The sequence below is a fragment of the Oncorhynchus keta genome, unplaced genomic scaffold (assembly GCF_023373465.1).
Source record: "Oncorhynchus keta strain PuntledgeMale-10-30-2019 unplaced genomic scaffold, Oket_V2 Un_contig_9580_pilon_pilon, whole genome shotgun sequence".
Classification (NCBI taxonomy): Eukaryota; Metazoa; Chordata; class Actinopteri; order Salmoniformes; family Salmonidae; genus Oncorhynchus; species Oncorhynchus keta.
In genome coordinates, this window is record NW_026290602.1 from 381,347 (window position 1) to 401,410 (window position 20,064).

Sequence of the window (20,064 nt, forward strand, 5' to 3'; positions counted from 1 at the left end):
AAATTAATGAATTAAGAAATGAATGGACAAATAAATGAAGGAACAAATGAACGAATAGACAAATTAACAAATGAGCGAATGAACGAATGACAAGAAATGAACTTCTGCACCTGTCCAACGTAGGTCTCCCAGCACTCGTCCGGTTTCTTCTGCTTGTTCTGCTCAAACATCCCAGTGTGGTTGTACATGGTTGCCATGGTGACCTTGCTGGTGCTGATGCTGGTGTTGACATCCAGCACCATGGCAATGGTCGCTATGGTGCTGTTGTGGTTTTCAGAGATGGAGATGTCGGACACGAGGGTGGAGAGGCTCGTCTCCCCCGGCTGGGAGATGGTCGCCATGAATGCCGTGGAGTCAGACAAGTTCCCTGAAACCACAGAGGCCGCCGCCTGGAAATAATCAATCAAAACCATTAATGATCATTCAACCAATCAACCAGTCAGTCTGTCTATCCATCCATCAGTCAATCGGAGCTTTAAAATGTTTGAACATTTTCATCATTTCATTCCTTTGTTTTCTAAACCTTCCCCACATTTACAGATCAAGATTGTTGTTAACAGTAGACCCAGGCTGCATCACATCCAGCCGTGATTGGGAGTCCATAAGGTGCCGTCTGGGGTAGGCCGTAATTGTAAATAAGAATTTGTTCTTAACTGACTTGCCTAGTTAAATAAAGTTTAAAAAATCGAATAATAATAAAAAGTTTATATATTTTTAAAAGCATTGACATTAACATCAGCAATAACTGTAACATTTATTTATTGATTGGAGACTACGGCACAATACATAAAGAGTTGAGTGACATGGCTTGTATGGTGTCCACATTAGGAACGCCTCAATCTCAGCAGGACTACTTACAGCTGCAGCAGCTGACGCCATACTCATACTGTTGACCTTGTCCAGAAGGGCAATGATGAGGCTGTACAGGTTACCCAGATACAACACCAGGACTCTGTGGCGAGGAGACAAAACGTTCACTGCATTAAAAGAGAAAGAAAACAAGCTAAAATCAAGTTAGTAGCAACATTAACGAACAGTTCAGCTACGGTGTAGTTACATGTCAAAATATGAATCCAATTTCACCAATACTCTACTGTATCTGTGAAACGTAATGTTAAGTGTGAACAAATGAGATTTGAGGTGCTGTCAGAGTCAGACCTGGCCAGCTGGAAGCGCAGGGAGGTCCTGGGATGGTACATCTCCAGCTGAGCCACCAGCTCAAAGGCAGACGGGGCGATCATGGTGATGAGGGACACCACCACACTCACCTGGGACAGGAAACAGGATATGACATCATGTTATAAAATAGACACCTTCATATATGCCTGATGACATCATAAGGAGTCATTGTATCAGGACCTTCTCTTCTCTTTTTCACTAATATATGGAGGCATCGGAGGAGCAAGCAGTTAGGAGCTAGAGGCTCTCCAACTCAGAATTCCAAGTCGGAAACTCTGGCATCTTTCTAGAGCTTTGACTTTCCGACCTGAAGATCACTGACGTCATGATTTGACCTGTTTTTTTTTTTCTCCAGAGTTCCCAGTTGTCTTGAAAACACTATCAGTCCAGGCAGTGACATCAGGGTAGTGGAATCAGTTATCTTATCAAAGCCCTACGGACATCCATTATCCTGAACTGAATTAAATGATCAGCTGTCATGCACAGATGGTGATACCACATGTATGGTATAGCAGTCTCCCTATTGGTCTCCAGTTTCACATTAACACCTTTATTACAGCATCCTGAGAGGAAATGATGTCAGAGAAACACAAGGCACGATGTAATTGAAGTCCTGCCACATATGTCTTTGTCATCAGGGAAATCAAGTCCCCAAAATTAGATACAGTAGCCATAATCCATCAACCAAGTTAAACACAATATTGTCAGGTTTCCCGGACTCAGAGTAAGCCTACTTACAAAACATTAAGAACACCTGCTCTTTCCATGACATAGACTGGTGAATACAGGTTAAAGCTATGATCCCTTACTGATGTCACTTGTTAAATCCACTTAAATCAGTGTAGATGAAGGGGAGGAGACAGGTTAAAGAAGGACTTTTAAGCACTGAGAAAATTGAGACATTGATTGCCTATGTGTGCCATTCAGAGGTTGAATGGGCAAGAAAAAACATTTAATTAAGTAGCTTTGAACAGAGTATGGTAGTAGGTGCCAGGTTGCACCGGTTTGTGACAAGAACCCAACGCTGCTGGGTTTTTCACACTCAACAGTTTCCCATGTGCATCAAGAAGGGCCCACCACCTGAAGAACATCCAACCAACTGTGGGAAGTATTGGTGTCAATGTGACAGGTTAAAGGACATATTCATAGCATAACATCAACATGGGCCAGCATCCCTGTGGAACACTTTCCACATCTTGTAGAGTCCATGCCCCGATGAACTGAGGCTGTACCTTAAAGAGGACACAGGGGAGGTGTTCCTAATGTTTGGTATACTCAGTGTATACTGTAGCTAGCTACCTCATTCTTCTCCCATAGTGTTAGCTCTGGTTTCTCCAGCTCTAGTTTCTGGGAGCGGTCCACCACAAAGTAGATTATATAAATGCTGCCAGCCAGAGAGAGAAGGACCAGGATGTTGGCTAGGATACGCAGACTTATCAGGACTGCTCTGGAAGACAGAGAGAGAAACAGTAGTTCAATAAATCAAATGTATTTACAGGGCCTTCAGAAAGTATTCATATCTCTTGACTTATTCCACATTTGGTTGTGTTACAGCCTGAATTCAAAATGGATTCAATAAAAACATTTTCTCACCCATCTACACACAATACTCCATAATGACAAAGTGAAAACATGTTTTAGAAATACAGAAGTATCTCATTTACATAAGAATTCACACCCCTGAGTCAATATTTTGTAGAAACAGCGTCTCAAAGAGCTTTCCACACCTGGATTGTACAACATTTGCCCATTATTATTTTAAAAATGATTTGAGCTCAAATTGGTTGTTTATCATTGCTAGACTGTTACGCCTGCTCCCGCTTCCCTCCCTGGTGCTGCAGGGCGCCAGGCTACCTTCTGTCACGCCTGCTCCCGCTCCCCCTCCCTGGTGCTGCAGGGCGCCAGGCTACCTTCTGTCACGCCTGCTCCCGCTCCCCCTCTCTGGTGCTGCAGGGCGCCAGGCTACCTTCTGTCACGCCTGCTCCCGCTCCCCCTCCCTGGTGCTGCAGGGCGCCAGGCTGTCCTTCATTACACACACCTGTCACCATCATTACGTGCATCAGCGCTCATTGGACTCACCTGGACTCCTTCACGTTGTGTATTGTCCCCTCTATATCTGTCTGTTCCTCAGTATTGTCCCCTCTATATCTGTCTGTTCCTCAGTATTGTCCCCTCTATATCTGTCTGTTCCTCAGTATTGTCCCCTCTATATCTGTCTGTTCCTCAGTATTGTCCCCTCTATATCTGTCTGTTCCTCAGTATTGTCCCCTCTATATCTGTCTGTTCCTCAGTATTGTCCCCTCTATATCTGTCTGTTCCTCAGTATTGTCCCCTCTATATCTGTCTGTTCCTCAGTATTGTCCCCTCTATATCTGTCTGTTCCTCAGTATTGTCCCCTCTATATCTGTCTGTTCCTCAGTATTGTCCCCTCTATATCTGTCCGTTCCTCAGTATTGTCCCCTCTATATCTGTCCGTTCCTCAGTATTGTCCCCTCTATATCTGTCTGTTCCTCAGTATTGTCCCCTCTATATCTGTCTGTTCCTCAGTATTGTCCCCTCTATATCTGTCTGTTCCTCAGTATTGTCCCCTCTATATCTGTCTGTTCCTCAGTATTGTCCCCTCTATATCTGTCTGTTCCTCAGTATTGTCCCCTCTATATCTGTCTGTTCCTCAGTATTGTCCCCTCTATATCTGTCTGTTCCTCAGTATTGTCCCCTCTATATCTGTCTGTTCCTCAGTATTGTCCCCTCTATATCTGTCTGTTCCTCAGTATTGTCCCCTCTATCTGTCTGTTCCTCAGTATTGTCCCCTCTATATCTGTCCGTTCCTCAGTATTGTCCCCTCTATATCTGTCCCCAGTATTGTCCCCACTATATCTGTCTGTTCCTCAGTATTGTCCCCTCTAGATCTGTCTGTTCCTCCCCGTTCTGTTCCTCAGTATTGTCCCCCTATATCTGTCTGTTCCTCAGTATCTATATCTGTCTGTTCCTCAGTATTGTCCCCTCTAGATCTGTCTGTTCCTCAGTATTGTCCCCTCTAGATCTGTCTGTTCCTCAGTATTGTCCCCTCTATATCTGTCTGTTCCTCAGTATTGTCCCCTCTATATCTGTCTGTTCCTCAGTATTGTCCTCTCTAGATCTTTGTTCCCAGTATTGTCCCCTCAGATGTCTGTTCTCAGTATTGTCCCCCTATATCTGTCTCCAGAGGCTGTTCCTCAGTATTGTCCCCTCTATATCTTTGTTCCTCAGTATTGTCCCCCAGATCTGTCTGTTCCTTGTTTTGTCCCCTCTATATCTGTCTGTTCTTGTTTTGTCGTCCAGAGGCTGTTCTTGTTTTGTTCCCCCCGTCCAGAGGCTGTTCTTGTTTTGTTCCCCGTCCAGAGGCTGTTCTTGTTTTGTTCCCCCCGTCCAGATGCTGTTCTTGTTTTGTTCCCCCCGTCCAGAGGCTGCTCTTGTTTTGTTCCCCCGTCCAGAGGCTGTTCTTGTTTTGTTCCCCCCGTCCAGATGCTGTTCTTGTTTTGTTCCCCCCGTCCAGAGGCTGTTCTTGTTTTGTTCCCCCCATCCAGAGGCTGTTCTTGTTTTGTTCTCCTCGTCCAGATGCTGGTCTTGTTTTGTTCCCCCCGTCCAGAGGCTGTTCTTGTTTTGTTCCCCCCGTCCAGAGGCTGTTCTTGTTTTGTTCCCCCGTCCAGAGGCTGTTCTTGTTTTGTTCCCCCCGTCCAGATGCTGGTCTTGTTTTGTTCCCCCCGTCCAGATGCTGTTCTTGTTTTGTTCCCCCCGTCCAGATGCTGTTCTTGTTTTGTTTGATGTCCATTTTCCATAAATGTTCACTCCCTGTACTTATTTCTCGTCTCCAGTGTCGGTCCTTACAGAATGCGGACACCACTATTTGAAGCATCAGGGAATTCTTGTTTTTTGTTTTTGGTGGTGACATTGGGTCCAGGTGCTGCCGGGGGTGCCTCAGCTGGCTCGACGGGCTACCACGCCTTAGCTGGCTCGAGAGGTTTCCTTGCCTCGGTTAGCTAGGCAGGCTACCATCCCATGTCATACCTCAGCCGGCTCATTGGGCTCCCACGCCTCAGCCGGCCCATCAGGCTACCATGGCACTACGGGATCGTCAGGCTTTCACACCTCAGCCGGATCGCCGGGCTCCCACGCCTCAGCCGGTTTGTCATGCTCCCATGCCTCAGCCGGCTCAGGTGGGATGCTGGGTGGCAGTCCTAGAGGGGGGTGTGGGTACTGTTACGCCTGCTCTCGCTCCCCCTCTCTGGCGTTCAAGGGCACCAGGCTGCCCGTCATTACGCACACCTGTCACCATCATTATGCGCATCAGCGCTCATTGGACTCCTTCACGTTGTTGATTGCCCCCTCTATATCTGTCTGTTTCTCAGTTTTCCCCCTGTGTCTGCATTATTGTCGTAATGTTGTTTAGCTCCCCCATCCCGATGCTGTTCTTGTTTTGTTTGATGTCCATTTTCCATTAAATGTTCACTCCCTGTACTTGCTTCTCGTCTCCAGCGTCGGTCCTTACATAGACAACTATTTTCAGGTCTTGCCATAGATTTTCAAGTAGATTTAAGTCAAAACTGTAACTCAGACACTCAGGAACATTCACAGTCTTCTTGGTAAGTAACAACAGTGTATGTTGGAAAGCAGTTTGAACCAGTTTTTCCTGTAGGATTTTGCCTGTGCTTAGCTCCGTTTCTTTTTGACCCTGTAAAATTTCACAGTCCTTAACGATTAAAAGCATACCCATAACCAGGCAATAACACATCTTCCACGCTGATCTTTAACTCTAGGGCCCCTCAGGGGTGTGTACTTAGACCCCTCCTGTATTCCCTGTTCACCCACGACTGCGTGGCCAAACACAACTCCAACACCATCATTAAGTTAGCTGACGACACAACAGTGGTAGGCCTGATCACCGACAACGATGAGACAGCCTATAGGGAGGAGGTCAGGACAACAACCTCTCCCTCAATTGGAGCAAGACAAAGGAGCTGATTGTGGACTATAGGAAAAGGCGGGCCGAACAGGCCCCCATTAACATCGACGGGGCTGTAGTGGAGAGGGTCGAGAGTTTTAAGTTCCTTGGTGTCCACATCACTAACAAACTATCATGGTCCAAACATACCAAGACAGTCGTGAAGAGGGTAAGACAAAACCTTTTCACCCTCTGGAGACTGAAAATATTTGGCATGGGTCCCCAGATCCTCAAAAGGTTCTACAGCTGCAACATTGAGAGCATCCTGATCGGTTGCATCACCGCCTGTTATGGCAACTGCTCGGCAGCTGACCGTAAGGCATTACAGAGGGTAGGGCGAACGGCCCAGTACATCACCGAGGCCAAGTTTCCTGCCAACCAGGACCTATATAATAGGTGGTGTCAGAGGAAACCCATAAAATTGTCAGAGACTCCAGTCACCCAAGTTATACGTTTTCTCGGCTACCGCACAGCAAGCGGTACCTGAGCGCCTAGTCTAGGACCAAAAGGCTCCTCAACAGCTTCTACCCCCAAGCCATTAGACTGCTGAACTTTGCATAAAAATCGCCACTGGACAATTTACATTGACCCCCCCTCTTTTGTACACTGCTGCTACTTGCTGTTTGTTTGTTACCTAAGCATAGTCACTTCACCCTCAACTACACGTACAGATTACCTCAACTAGCCTGTACCCCCGGACACTGACTTGGTACCGGTGCCCCCTGTATATAGCCTCGTTATTGTTATTCTTATTGTGTTACTTTCTGTTCTTACTTTTTATTTTATCCGACTTGGTAAATATTTTCTTCTTCTTGAACTGCACTGTTGGTTAAGGGCTTGTAAGTAAGCATTTCACGGTAAAGTCTACACTTGTTGTATTCGGAGCTTGTGGCAAATAAAGCTTGATTTGATAACATGATGCAGCCACCAATGTTCTTGAAAATATGGAAGGTGGTACTCAGTAATGTGTTGTATTGGATTTGCCCCAAACATAACACTTTGTATTCAGGGCAAAGAGTGAAATGCTTTGCCATTTTTATTATTATTACTTTAATGCCGTGGGATGGATGTTTTGGAACATGTTTATTCTGTACAGGCTTCCTTCTTTTCACTATGTCAAATAGGCGAGTATTGTGGAGTACAATGTTGTTGATCTATCCTCAGTTTTCTCTGATCACAGCCATTAAACTCTGTAACTGTTTTAAAGTCACCATTGGCTTCATGATGAAATCCCTGAGCGGTTTCCTTCCTCTCTGGCAACTGAGTTAGGAAAGATGCCTGTATCTTTATAGTGACTGGGTGTATTGATACACCATCCAAAGTGTGATTAATAACTTCACCATGCTCAAAGGGTTGTCACGCCCTGACCGTAGAGATCCTTATAATTCTTTATTTGGTTAGGTCAGGGTGTGACTAGGGTGGGCAATCTATGTTTTCTATTTCTTTGTTGGCCGGTTATGGTTCTCAATCGGAGGCAGCTGTCTATTGTTGTCTCTGATTGGGGATCATACTTAGGCAGCCCTTTTCCACATGTAGTTTGTGGGATCTTGTTCTTGGTACTGTGCTGTTTAGCACTACGCAACGTTACGTTTTGTTTTTGTATTTGTGTTTTTTTCAGTGTTCATTTAATAAATTAAAATGTACGTCTACCACGCTGCACCTTGGTCCGATCCTTCAATCGACGAACATAACAGGGATATTCAATGTCTGCTTTTTCTTTTTTACCCATCTTCTTTGTGAGGCATTGGAAAACCTCCCTGGTCTTTGTGGTGGAATCTGTGTTTGTAATTCACTGCTTGACTGAGGGACCTCACAGATAATTGTATGTGTGGGGTACAGAGATGAGGGACCTCACAGATAATTGTATGTGTGGGGTACAGAGATGAGGTCGTCATTCAAAAATCTGGTTAAACACTATTATCGCACAAAGAGTGAGTCCATAGAACTTATTATGTGACTTGTTTACTCCTGAACTTATTTAGTCTTGTTAAGAACTTATTTAGGCTTGGTAAGAACTTATTTAGACTTGGTAAGAACTTATTTAGACTTGGTAAGAACTTATTTAGACTTGTTAAGATCTTATTTAGGCTTGTTAAGATCTTATTTAGGCTTCTTAAGATCTTATTTAGGCTTGCTATAACAAAGGGGTTGAATACTTATTGACTTAAGACATTTCAACTTTTTATTTTTTATTTACTTGTGGGGTATTGTGTGTTGGCCAGTGGCAAAAGAAAACCTCAATTGAGTCCATTTTAAAATCAGGCTATAACAGAAAAAAGTCAAGTGGTGACACTGTGTGGTGACAATGTGTGGTGACACTGTGTGGTGACACCCTTTTACTGTTGTCACAAAGTGCTCTATAGTAAACCTGCTTAGACCCAGGACCAACCAATACTGTATCTGAAGCACAGTGGCAAGGAAACAACTCTTTAGAAGGGAGAACTCTAAAGAGGAACCAGATTCAGTAGGGAGGTCCTTCTTCCCCTGGCTGCCTGTATCGTACACTCTCAGTGTTCTCTGGCTGTCCCCATAGCATAACCCTTTTTGGTTCCAGGTGAAAACACCTTTTGTTTCCAGGTGGAACCCTTTTTAGTTCCATGTAAATCCCTCTGTGGAAAGGGTTCCACATGGATCACAAAAGGGTTCTACCTGAAACCAAAATGTGTGTACATTGGACATTCCACAGCCTTCATCAGATCACCACCTAAACCACACAAAAGTGGCAACATGCTAACGTTACTATAATTCAAATCTCCCAAACCAATCAGTAGAACTTTAGGTTGAAATCTCCCATTGAAACTACAATTTAGATACAGTACAGTGCATGCATCCACCTAGCATTAGCTCCAGTTAGAATAGACATTAACTCAAATGGACTGAAAGAAGTGGCAACATAGTGTGGTTGAGAGGGCCGCGGGCGGTGTGAACGAACGTTCCCTGAGGTATTAATCGCTCTTTAATGTCTACTCAGGTCTGATGATGCTCTGGCAGGGGTGATTTAGAGCCAGTCATCTCTGACAGTAAAAGGCTGTTAGGATGAGTTACGCCACCAGGAAGTGTCGGCCTGTGTGTGGGGTAGCAATGGACTGGGAGCGAGACAGTAAATCAGTCCTTTCTGAGACCAGTGGAGAACGCAGGTAGAAGAGGCTCAAAGGCAACCAAGGGAAAGCAAAACAGAGACTTTTATACAGTGTTTCCACTATATGCAAAATCATGGCTGCCACTGGAAAAAATGTAGATGTACGCGCCAGGAAGACCCCCCCTCCCTTCTTGCAGGAAGACACCAGAAAGAACCCCCGCCCCCCACTAGACCACATTCACACACCCCTCCCCTCATTTGTACATCCATGACTCCAGTAGGCTAGACCCCTAAATCAAAGAGCATCATCAATGAATGTGGTACAGTCCTGGATTCTTGTGTTATTACACAAGATGGGCCTCCCGAGTGGCACAGTGGTCTAAGGCATGTTATCACAGTACTAGCTGTGACACTAGAGATTCTGGGTTCGAGTCCAGGCTCTGTTGCAGCCGGCCGCGACTGGGAGAGACATGGGGGGGTACAATTGTTCCAGTGTCGTCCGGGTTAGGGGAGGGTTTGGCCGGCAGGGATGTCCTTGTCCCATTGCATGCTGACACGGTCGCAAGGTGTACGGTGTTTTCTCCAACATATTGGTGCGGCTGGCTTCCAGGTTAAGTGGGCATTGAGTCAAGAAGCAGTTGGTTGGGTTGTGTTTCGGAGGACGCACGACTCTCGACCTTCGCCTCTCCGAGTCCGTAAGGGAGTTGCAGCGATGACAAAAGACTGTATCTACCAATTGGATACCACAAAATTGGGGATAAAAAATGAATGACACAAGATACTGCAAAGGATAAAGCCACTGACACATAAAAGCCAAGGGTCCATTAACGGGTCCAAACAATATCAATGTGTGATGCTAACTTAGCCACCCTCTCCAAGGACAAGAGAATAAACATACTTACAGACTAGTATCCTTCTTTTTCTCCTGCTCCTCAACAATGGCCTCCTAGAGAAAGGAGCAAGGAATTAGCATTGATCAATGTCATCCATCTTGTGTAACTACATATTTGCTGCAATCTTGTCCATCTATCTGTAGAAAAATACATTGTAAATCTCAATGAGACAAAACATAAAGCTTAAATAAGGATAAAGAAAGAAAAAAACTATGTATTGTATCAAGCATCTAAGGATTTCAACTGAGCTTATTGAAACAGAGGAATCTACTTTTACATGTTGCTGACTGTACAGGGAAACTCAACAAGCAGGTTAAAGGTCTCTCTTGTTTAGACGTAGAATCCAGATTATAGATCAGCCCTCAGGAAAATCAGCAGTAATTCATTGGTACATTGACTTCTACTCTACAGAGTGCTGTGTGTGAATTAAAGAAGTTGGGATCGTTGGAAATCAAATCAAATCTGAGGAGTGGAGTGGTGTAGTGTTTCTCAATGGCTCAGTGCAGATGAAGGAGAGGAGACTAGGAAAGGAAAACAGTTAGGATGATTGAGCATGCATCACAAATGTGTTACATGGCTTCCTCTTTCCATCTCCTCCATTTGTGATGATTTGAAACCACAGGATAAGTGAAAGCAGGAGATGAGTAGAGGAGGGCCATTTAGACTATTGAGGGTGACATTTTCATAGTGCAAGAATAATTGTGCAAAGTGCAAAAATGACTATACAACTAATTTTATTCTGGCAGCGTGATTACACTTTAAACTTTACTTCAACAATGTACATCATAAAGAGGCAACTATTGATGTATTTCTCAGGTTACATGTAACACCGTATAATTATTTTCAAATGAAATCATTGCAAGATGAGGTTTACAGAAACGTGGCCCTGAGTCTTGCACCATGTGTCTCTCTCACCCTGATGTTGTTGACGATAGCGGCTCCCTTGCTCTCTGCAGCCTCAGGGTTCCCTATGAGGTAGTCCCAGGCACAGAACACTCTCCAGCAGAAGGTGAAGTTCTCATCAGAGGCACTGGCTAGGCTCAGACGGGAGTTCTTAGCCATCCTGAGGGAAAGTGTTGATAAATAACACAAAATGGCATCGATTAGCGACAGGTCATTGTGTTCCTAACAAGAGGTTAAACTGGCGATGGAACAGGATTCAAACACCTTTATAGGTAATACAGAAACAGTTGAAATATAATCACTACAGTAGTGATTACAATGTGATAGCCACGGTATCAAAACAGATGAGAGGTTTGACCATATAATCACTACAGTAGTGGTTACAATGTGATAGCCACGGTACCAAAACAGAGGAGAGGTTTGACCATATAATCACTACAGTAGTGATTACAATGTGATAGCCACGGTATCAAAACAGATGAGAGGTTTGACCATATAATCACTACAGTAGTGGTTACAATGTGATAGCCACGGTATCAAAACAGATGAGAGGTTTGACCATATAATCACTACAGTAGTGGTTACAATGTGATAGCCACGGTATCAAAACAGAGGAGAGGTTTGACCATATAATCACTACAGTAGTGGTTACAATGTGATAGCCACGGTATCAAAACAGATGAGAGGTTTGACCATATAATCACTACAGTAGTGGTTACAATGTGATAGCCACGGTATCAAAACAGAGGAGAGGTTTGACCATATAATCACTACAGTAGTGGTTACAATGTGATAGCCACGGTATCAAAACAGAGGAGAGGTTTGACCATATAATCACTACAGTAGTGGTTACAATGTGATAGCCACGGTACCAAAACAGAGGAGAGGTTTGACCATATAATCACTACAGTAGTGGTTACAATGTGATAGCCACGGTACCAAAACAGAGGAGAGGTTTGACCATATAATCACTACAGTAGTGGTTACAATGTGATAGCCACGGTACCAAAACAGAGGAGAGGTTTGACCATATAATCACTACAGTAGTGGTTACAATGTGATAGCCACGGTACCAAAACAGAGGAGAGGTTTGACCATATAATCACTACAGTAGTGGTTACAATGTGATAGCCACGGTACCAAAACAGAGGAGAGGTTTGACCATATAATCACTACAGTAGTGGTTACAATGTGATAGCCACGGTACCAAAACAGAGGAGAGGTTTGACCATATAATCACTACAGTAGTGGTTACAATGTGATAGCCACGGTACCAAAACAGAGGAGAGGTTTGGTCATATAATCACTACAGTAGTGGTTACAATGTGATAGCCACGGTACCAAAACAGAGGAGAGGTTTGACCATATAATCACTACAGTAGTGGTTACAATGTGATAGCCACGGTACCAAAACAGAGGAGTGGTTTGACCATATAATCACTACAGTAGTGGTTACAATGTGATAGCCACGGTACCAAAACAGAGGAGAGGTTTGACCATATAATCACTACAGTAGTGGTTACAATGTGATAGCCACGGTACCAAAACAGAGGAGTGGTTTGACCATATAATCACTACAGTAGTGGTTACAATGTGATAGCCACGGTACCAAAACAGAGGAGAGGTTTGACCATATAATCACTACAGTAGTGGTTACAATGATAGCCACGGTACCAAAACAGATGAGAGGTTTGACCATATAATCACCACAATGTGTGGTACCAAAACAGAGGAGAGGTTTGACCATATAATCACTACAGTGGAAGTTACAATGTGATAGCCATGGTACCAAAACAGAGGAGAGGTTTGACCATATAATCACTACAGTAGTGGTTACAATGTGATAGCCACGGTACCAAAACAGAGGAGAGGTTTGACCATATAATCACTACAGTAGTGGTTACAATGTGATAGCCACGGTACCAAAACAGAGGAGAGGTTTGACCATATAATCACTACAGTAGTGGTTACAATGTGATAGCCACGGTATCAAAACAGAGGAGAGGTTTGACCATATAATCACTACAGTAGTGGTTACAATGTGATAGCCACGGTACCAAAACAGAGGAGAGGTTTGACCATATAATCACTACAGTAGTGGTTACAATGTGATAGCCACGGTACCAAAACAGAGGAGTGGTTTGACCATATAATCACTACAGTAGTGGTTACAATGTGATAGCCACGGTACCAAAACAGAGGAGAGGTTTGACCAGATAATCACTACAGTAGTGGTTACAATGTGATAGCCACGGTACCAAAACAGAGGAGAGGTTTGACCATATAATCACTACAGTAGTGGTTACAATGTGATAGCCACGGTACCAAAACAGAGGAGAAGTTTGACCTCGTACTTCAATGCTCTTAGTTGTGGCAAAAATGTACCCACTATGCTTTTTACTTTGTGTATCTACGTCATATCGCTGAGTCCACCTTAAAAAATATCATATTTGACATTAGTAGTAGCTAGTAGCTAGCCACATCAATGGTCACCTTTGGTAATACATTCATATCAATATCACTCCACATAAATTAGCTTTATTAAAGAGACTCCTGTGATTACTTTCTTAACAGAATGATGAAACTGTAGGCAAAAACAGCCATCCCAACCAGAAAATAGGCCAGGGGGAGGCGATAGCCGGCACTGCCGAGCTTCCTCACCGGGCCATAGTACCCATAGAACAACACCGAGTACTGGAGGTAGCCCTGTGGATGAAAACATCACAAAGACAAGAATTGTGAATAAACTGGGAACCAAAACAAGTTGTGGCTTAGGTCTTTAAAACACGGTGAAACTTAAAGCATGCAACAAACAAATCCAAAACACTATTGAAACACTATTGAGACACTTTCAAGACACAATTGAAACACTATTGAGACACATTCAAGACACTAATGAAACACTATTGAGGCGCTATTGAGGTGCTATTGAGACACTTTTAACACATTACTGAGGGACTGTTGAGACACTACTGAGGCACTACAAATCCTGATCCAATTCACACAGTGTAAGGATTATTATGTGGTTATTATGTGGTATTATGTGGTATTATGTGTTATTATGAGGATATTATGTGTTATTATGTGGTATTATGCAGTTATTATGTGTTATTATGAGGTTATTATGTGGTTATTATGTGCTTATTGTGTGTTATTATGTGTTATTATGTGGTTACTATGTCTAATTATGTGGTTATTGTGTGGTTATTATGTGTTATTATGTGGTACTATGTGGTATTATGTGTTATTATGTGATTATTATGTGGTTTTACGTGTTATTTTGTGTTATGTGGTTATTATGTGATTATTATGTGTTATTATGTGGTTATGTGATATTTTGTGTTATTTTGTGGTTAGTATGTGTTATTATGTGGGTTTATGTGTTATTATGTGGGTTTATGTGTTATTATGTGGGTTTATGTGTTATTGTGTGGCTATTATGTGGTTATTATGTGGTTATTATGTGTTATTATGTGGTTATTATGTAGTTATTATGTGTTATTATGTGTTATTATGTAGTTATTATGTGGTTATTATGTGTTATTATGTGTTATTATGTGGTTACTGTTGCTCCTCGGGGGCCTCCGTACTTAATGTCATGCTGAGAAGAAGGCTGGCAACATAAACATCACTCACAGTACAAGGAGTGGTTGAAATATAGTTTAGATGAATCAGACTACACAACAAAATGGATGTAATTGAACAGTGATATTTAGGAAACATTAAGAGATTAAACTGCCTTGCCCCAAGAGACCAGATGGTGTCCAGATCTTGGGCTGAGGCCAGGTGCTCCTTGGGAATGGTCTTACTCCGGGTTGTTCCGAACGGCTCTCCGGCCAGGAGCTGAGGGGAGAAATCAGATGGATTATTATGCCAGTACAATCAATGATATGGGGGAGGAGTGGGGGCAAATGGATTAGAAAGGGACTATGTTACCATTGAATTTGCACACACACACACAAGTCTTATCTCTGAAAACTTCAGTCTACAAAAGAAAAATCCAATCTGTGAGGTTGGGGTGAATGAAGGAGGGAAAGGGTTGGTTGGAGAATGGATGGAAGGAAGGAGGGATGAAATGGAGGAGATTGGGAGTGAGTGATGTGCCAGCTGATGTCTGGGGAAATTGCCTGTGTCTGCATGTCAGCCGGCTAAATAAATCAGCCCTGCTTTTCCCGACATACCCAGACCAATAACAATGCCCTCTATGCATTATTTGTGACGTCTGGCACCAAAAGTGCTGATTTTTATTGTCATACTTTGCAAACACATACCGGAATTTACAATATCTGTTAGGTCCTCTCTTGTATCCTCTGCATACAATTCACCATTGTAACATTCAGCTACATTCTACATTTGAAGCAGTCAAATAGTGTTAAATAAAGTTGAAATCCTCTATCGCTGTTTTTAAGTATTGTTTTATGGAGAATTCAGTTTACTTCCTTTCCCTAATAACTTCATTATTTAGTCATGATACACACATCTATGATACACACATCTATGGTACACACATCTATGATACACACATCTATGATACACACATCTATGATACACACATCTATGGTACACACATCTATGATACACACATCTATGGTACACACATCTATGGTACACACATCTATGATACACACATCTATGATACACACATCTATGGTACACACATCTATGGTACACACATCTATGGTACACACATCTATGATACACACATCTATGGTACACACATCTATGATACACACATCTATGGTACACACATCTATGGTACACACATCTATGGTACACACATCTATGGTACACACATCTATGGTACACACATCCATGGTACACACATCTATGATACACACATCTATGGTACAAACAGCCCCTGTTCTTCTATTGATTGACACACACACACACACACACACACACACACACACACACACACACACACACACACACACACACACACACACACACACACACACACACACACACACACACACACACACACACACACACACACACACACACACTAGAGATCGACCGATTATGATTTTTCAATGCCGATACCGATACAGATTATTGGAGGACCCCAATTTTTTTTTACTAAATGTATTTGTAATAATGACAATTACAACAATACTGAATGAACACTTTTATTTTAACTTAATATAATACATCAATAAAATCTATTTAGCCTCAAATAAATAATGAAACATGTTCAATTTGTTTTAAATAATGCAAAAAGAAGAAAGTAAAAGTGCAATATGTGCCGTGTAAAAAAGCTAACGTTTAAGTTCCTTGGTCAGAACATGAGAACATATGAAAGCTGGTGGTTCCTTTTAACATGAGTCTTCAATATTCCAAGGTAAGAAGTTTTAGGTTGAGGTTATTATAGGAATTATAGGACTATTTCTCTCTATACGATTTGAATTTCATATACCTTTGACTAGTGGATGTTCTTATCTGCACTTTAATATTGCCATAGCTTCTGTCCCTCTCATCGCTCCTACCTGGGCTCGAACCAGGAATACATTGACAACAGCCACCCTCGAAGCAGCATTAACCATCGCTCCACAAAAGCCGCGGACCTTGCAGGGCAAGTGGAACAACTACTCCAAGTCTCAGACCGAGTGTTGTTTGAAACACTATTAGCCCACACTCCGCTAACTAGCCAGCCATTTCACATTGGTTACACCAGCCTAATATCGGGAGTTGATAGGCTTGAAGTCATAAACAGCGCAATGCTTGAAGCACAGCGAAGAGCTGCTGGCAAAACGCACGAAAGTGCTGTTTGAATGAATACTTACGAGCCTGCTGCTGCCTACCACCGCTCAGTCAGACTGCTCTATCAAATATCAAATCATAGACTTAATTATAACATAATAACACACAGAAATACGAGCCTTAGGTCATTAATATGGTCAAATCCGGAAACTATCATTTATAAAATAAACGTTTATTCTTTCAGTGAAATACGGAACAGTTCAGTATATTATCTAATGGGTGGCATCCATAAGTCTAAATATTGCTGTTACATTGCACAACCTTCAATGTTATGTCATAATTACGTAAAATTCGGGCAAATTAGTTCGCAACGAGCCAGGCGGCCCAAACTGTTGCATATACCCTGACTCTGTGTGCAAGGAACACAAGAGAAGTGACACAATTTCCCTAGTTTAATATTGCCTGCTAACCTGGATTTCTTTTAAATAAATATGCAGGTTTTTAAAATATATACTTCTGTGTATTGGATCTCAAGAAAGGCATTGATGGTTATGGTTAGGTACATTCGTGCAATGATTATGATTTTTTCGCAAATGAGCTTTTGTTAAATCATCCCCCGTTTGGCAAAGATGGCTGTCTTCGTTAGGAAGAAATAGTCTTCACAGTTCGCAACGAGCCAGATGAACCAAACTGCTGCATATACTCTGACTCTGTTGCACAGAACGCAAGGGAAGTGACACAATTTCCCTAGTTAAAAGAAATTCATGTTAGCAGGCAATATTAAATAAATATGCAGGTTTAAAAATATAGACTTATGTATTGATTTTAAGAAAGGCATTGATGTTTATGGTTAGGTACACATTGGTGCAACGACAGTGCTTTTTTCACGAATGCGCTTGTTAAATCACCCGTTTGGCAAAGTAGGCTGTGATTCAATGATAAATTAACAGGCACCGCATTGATTATATGCAACTCAGGACAAGCTAGATATACTAGTAATATCATCAACCATGTGTAGTTATAACTAGTGATTATGTTAAGATTGATTGTTTTTTATAAGATACGTTTAATGCTAGCTAGCACCTTACCTTGGCTCCTTGCTGCACTTGAATAACAGGCCATGATCGGTGTCCAAAAATGCAGATTACGATAGTTATGAAAACTTGAAATCGGCCCTAATTAATCGGCCACTCTAACACACACACACACACACACACACACACACACACACACACACACACACACACACACACACACACACACACACACACACACACACACACACACACACACACACACACACACACACACACACACACACACACACACACACACACACACACACCTCAGGTATGACTATGAATGCTCCAGTCATGACAGTGAGGACTATGTTGATACCAAACAGCCATCTGAGGAAGATGAAGTAGGAGGCGACCCCTGACCCAAAGTGACCTAAGAGGGAAACAGAGACAGGGGTGTATGGTGAAGTTACCCCAAGACATTGATATTGGGTCAGTTTTGCATTTTCATCACTAATGTTTAAGTTCAGGTTTGGGGTAGGTGGAGCTGATCCTAGATCTGTACTATGGGAAAGGAGACAGATAATCACAAATCATCTCAAACCAAACTGAAATTATTTTAAGTTTCAGACATTACATTTATTTATTTTAAATTTTAATTGTCACATGCTTGGTAAACAACAGGTGTAGACTGGAATGCTAACTTACGGGCCCTTCCCAACAACGCAAAATACCAAAAATATAAATAAAATAACAATAGAAAAACATGTGTAACACAAGGAGTAAATACAATATAAATATATAAATAACTTGGCTATACACACGGGTTACCAGTACAGAGTCTATGTGCAGGGGTAAGAGGTAATAACTTGGCTATACACACGGGTTACCAGTACAGAGTCTATGTGCAGGGGAACGAGGTAATAACTTGGCTATACACACGGGTTACCAGTACAGAGTCTATGTGCAGGGGTAAGAGGTAATAACTTGGCTATACACACGGGTTACCAGTACAGAGTCTACAGAGTCTGTGTGCAGTAATAACTTGGCTATACACACGGGTTACCAGTACAGAGTCTATGTGCAGGGTATGAGGTAATAACTTGGCTATACACACGGGTTACCAGTACAGAGAGCAGGGTAATAACTTGGCTATACACACGGGTTACCAGTACAGAGTCTATGTGCAGGGGTACGAGGTAATAACTTGGCTATACACACGGGTTACCAGTACAGAGTCTATGTGCAGGGGTACGAGGTAATAACTTGGCTATACACACGGGTTACCAGTACAGAGTCTATGTGCAGGGGTAAGAGGTAATAACAGAGTCTATGTGCTACTTGGCTATACACACGGGTTACCAGTACAGAGTCTATGTGCACGGGTTACCACGGGTTACCAGTACAGAGTCTATGTGCAGGGGTACGAGGTAATAACTTGGCTATACACACGGGTTACCAGTACAGAGTCTATGTGCAGGGGTACGAGGTAATAACTTGGCTATACACACGGGTTACCAGTACAGAGTCTATGTGCATACGAGGTAATAACTTGGCTATACACGGGTTACCAGTACAGAGTCTATGTGCAGGGTACGAGGTAATAACTTGGCTATACACACGGGTTACCAGTACAGAGTCTATGTGCAGGGGTACGAGGTAATAACTTGGCTATACACACGGGTTACCAGTACAGAGTCTAGAGTCTATGGGTACGAGGTAATAACTTGGCTATACACACGGGTTACCAGTACAGAGTCTATGTGCAGGGGTACGAGGTAATAACTTGGCTATACACACGGGTTACCAGTACAGAGTCTATGTGCAGTCTATGGGGTACGAGGTAATAACTTGGCTATACACACGGGTTACCAGTACAGAGTCTATGTGCAGGGGTACGAGGTAATAACTTGGCTATACACACGGGTTACCAGTACAGAGTCTAGTGCAGGGGTAATAACTTGGCTATACACACGGGTTACCAGTACAGAGACGAGGTAATAACTTGGTAACGGGTTACCAGTACAGAGTCTATGTGCAGGGGTACGAGGTAATAACTTGGCTATACACACGGGTTACCAGTACAGAGTCTATGTGCAGGGGTACGAGGTAATAACTTGGCTATACACACGGGTTACCAGTACAGAGTCTATGTGCAGGGGTACGAGGTAATAACTTGGCTATACACACGGGTTACCAGTACAGAGTCTATGTGCAGGGGTACGAGGTAATAACTTGGCTATACACACGGGTTACCAGTACAGAGTCTATGTGCAGGGGTACGAGGTAATAACTTGGCTATACACACGG

The 20,064-nt window shown here is 42.8% G+C and overlaps 1 protein-coding gene across 1 annotated transcript in view; it reads right to left on the reverse strand.

Moving 5' to 3' along the window:
- Window positions 1-20,064, reverse strand: part of LOC118377808 (transmembrane channel-like protein 3) — a 53,505-nt gene that overhangs the window by 19,658 nt on the left and 13,783 nt on the right. The window contains exons 5-14 of the mRNA XM_052512935.1: window positions 18,081-18,187; window positions 14,780-14,878; window positions 13,599-13,741; window positions 11,048-11,195; window positions 10,142-10,185; window positions 2,479-2,626; window positions 1,159-1,268; window positions 852-952; window positions 204-367; window positions 111-161 (exon numbers count right to left, since the gene is read on the reverse strand). Of these exons, the coding sequence (XP_052368895.1) occupies window positions 111-161; window positions 204-367; window positions 852-952; window positions 1,159-1,268; window positions 2,479-2,626; window positions 10,142-10,185; window positions 11,048-11,195; window positions 13,599-13,741; window positions 14,780-14,878; window positions 18,081-18,187 (1,115 nt within the window). The remainder of the gene's footprint in view (window positions 1-110; window positions 162-203; window positions 368-851; window positions 953-1,158; window positions 1,269-2,478; window positions 2,627-10,141; window positions 10,186-11,047; window positions 11,196-13,598; window positions 13,742-14,779; window positions 14,879-18,080; window positions 18,188-20,064) is intronic.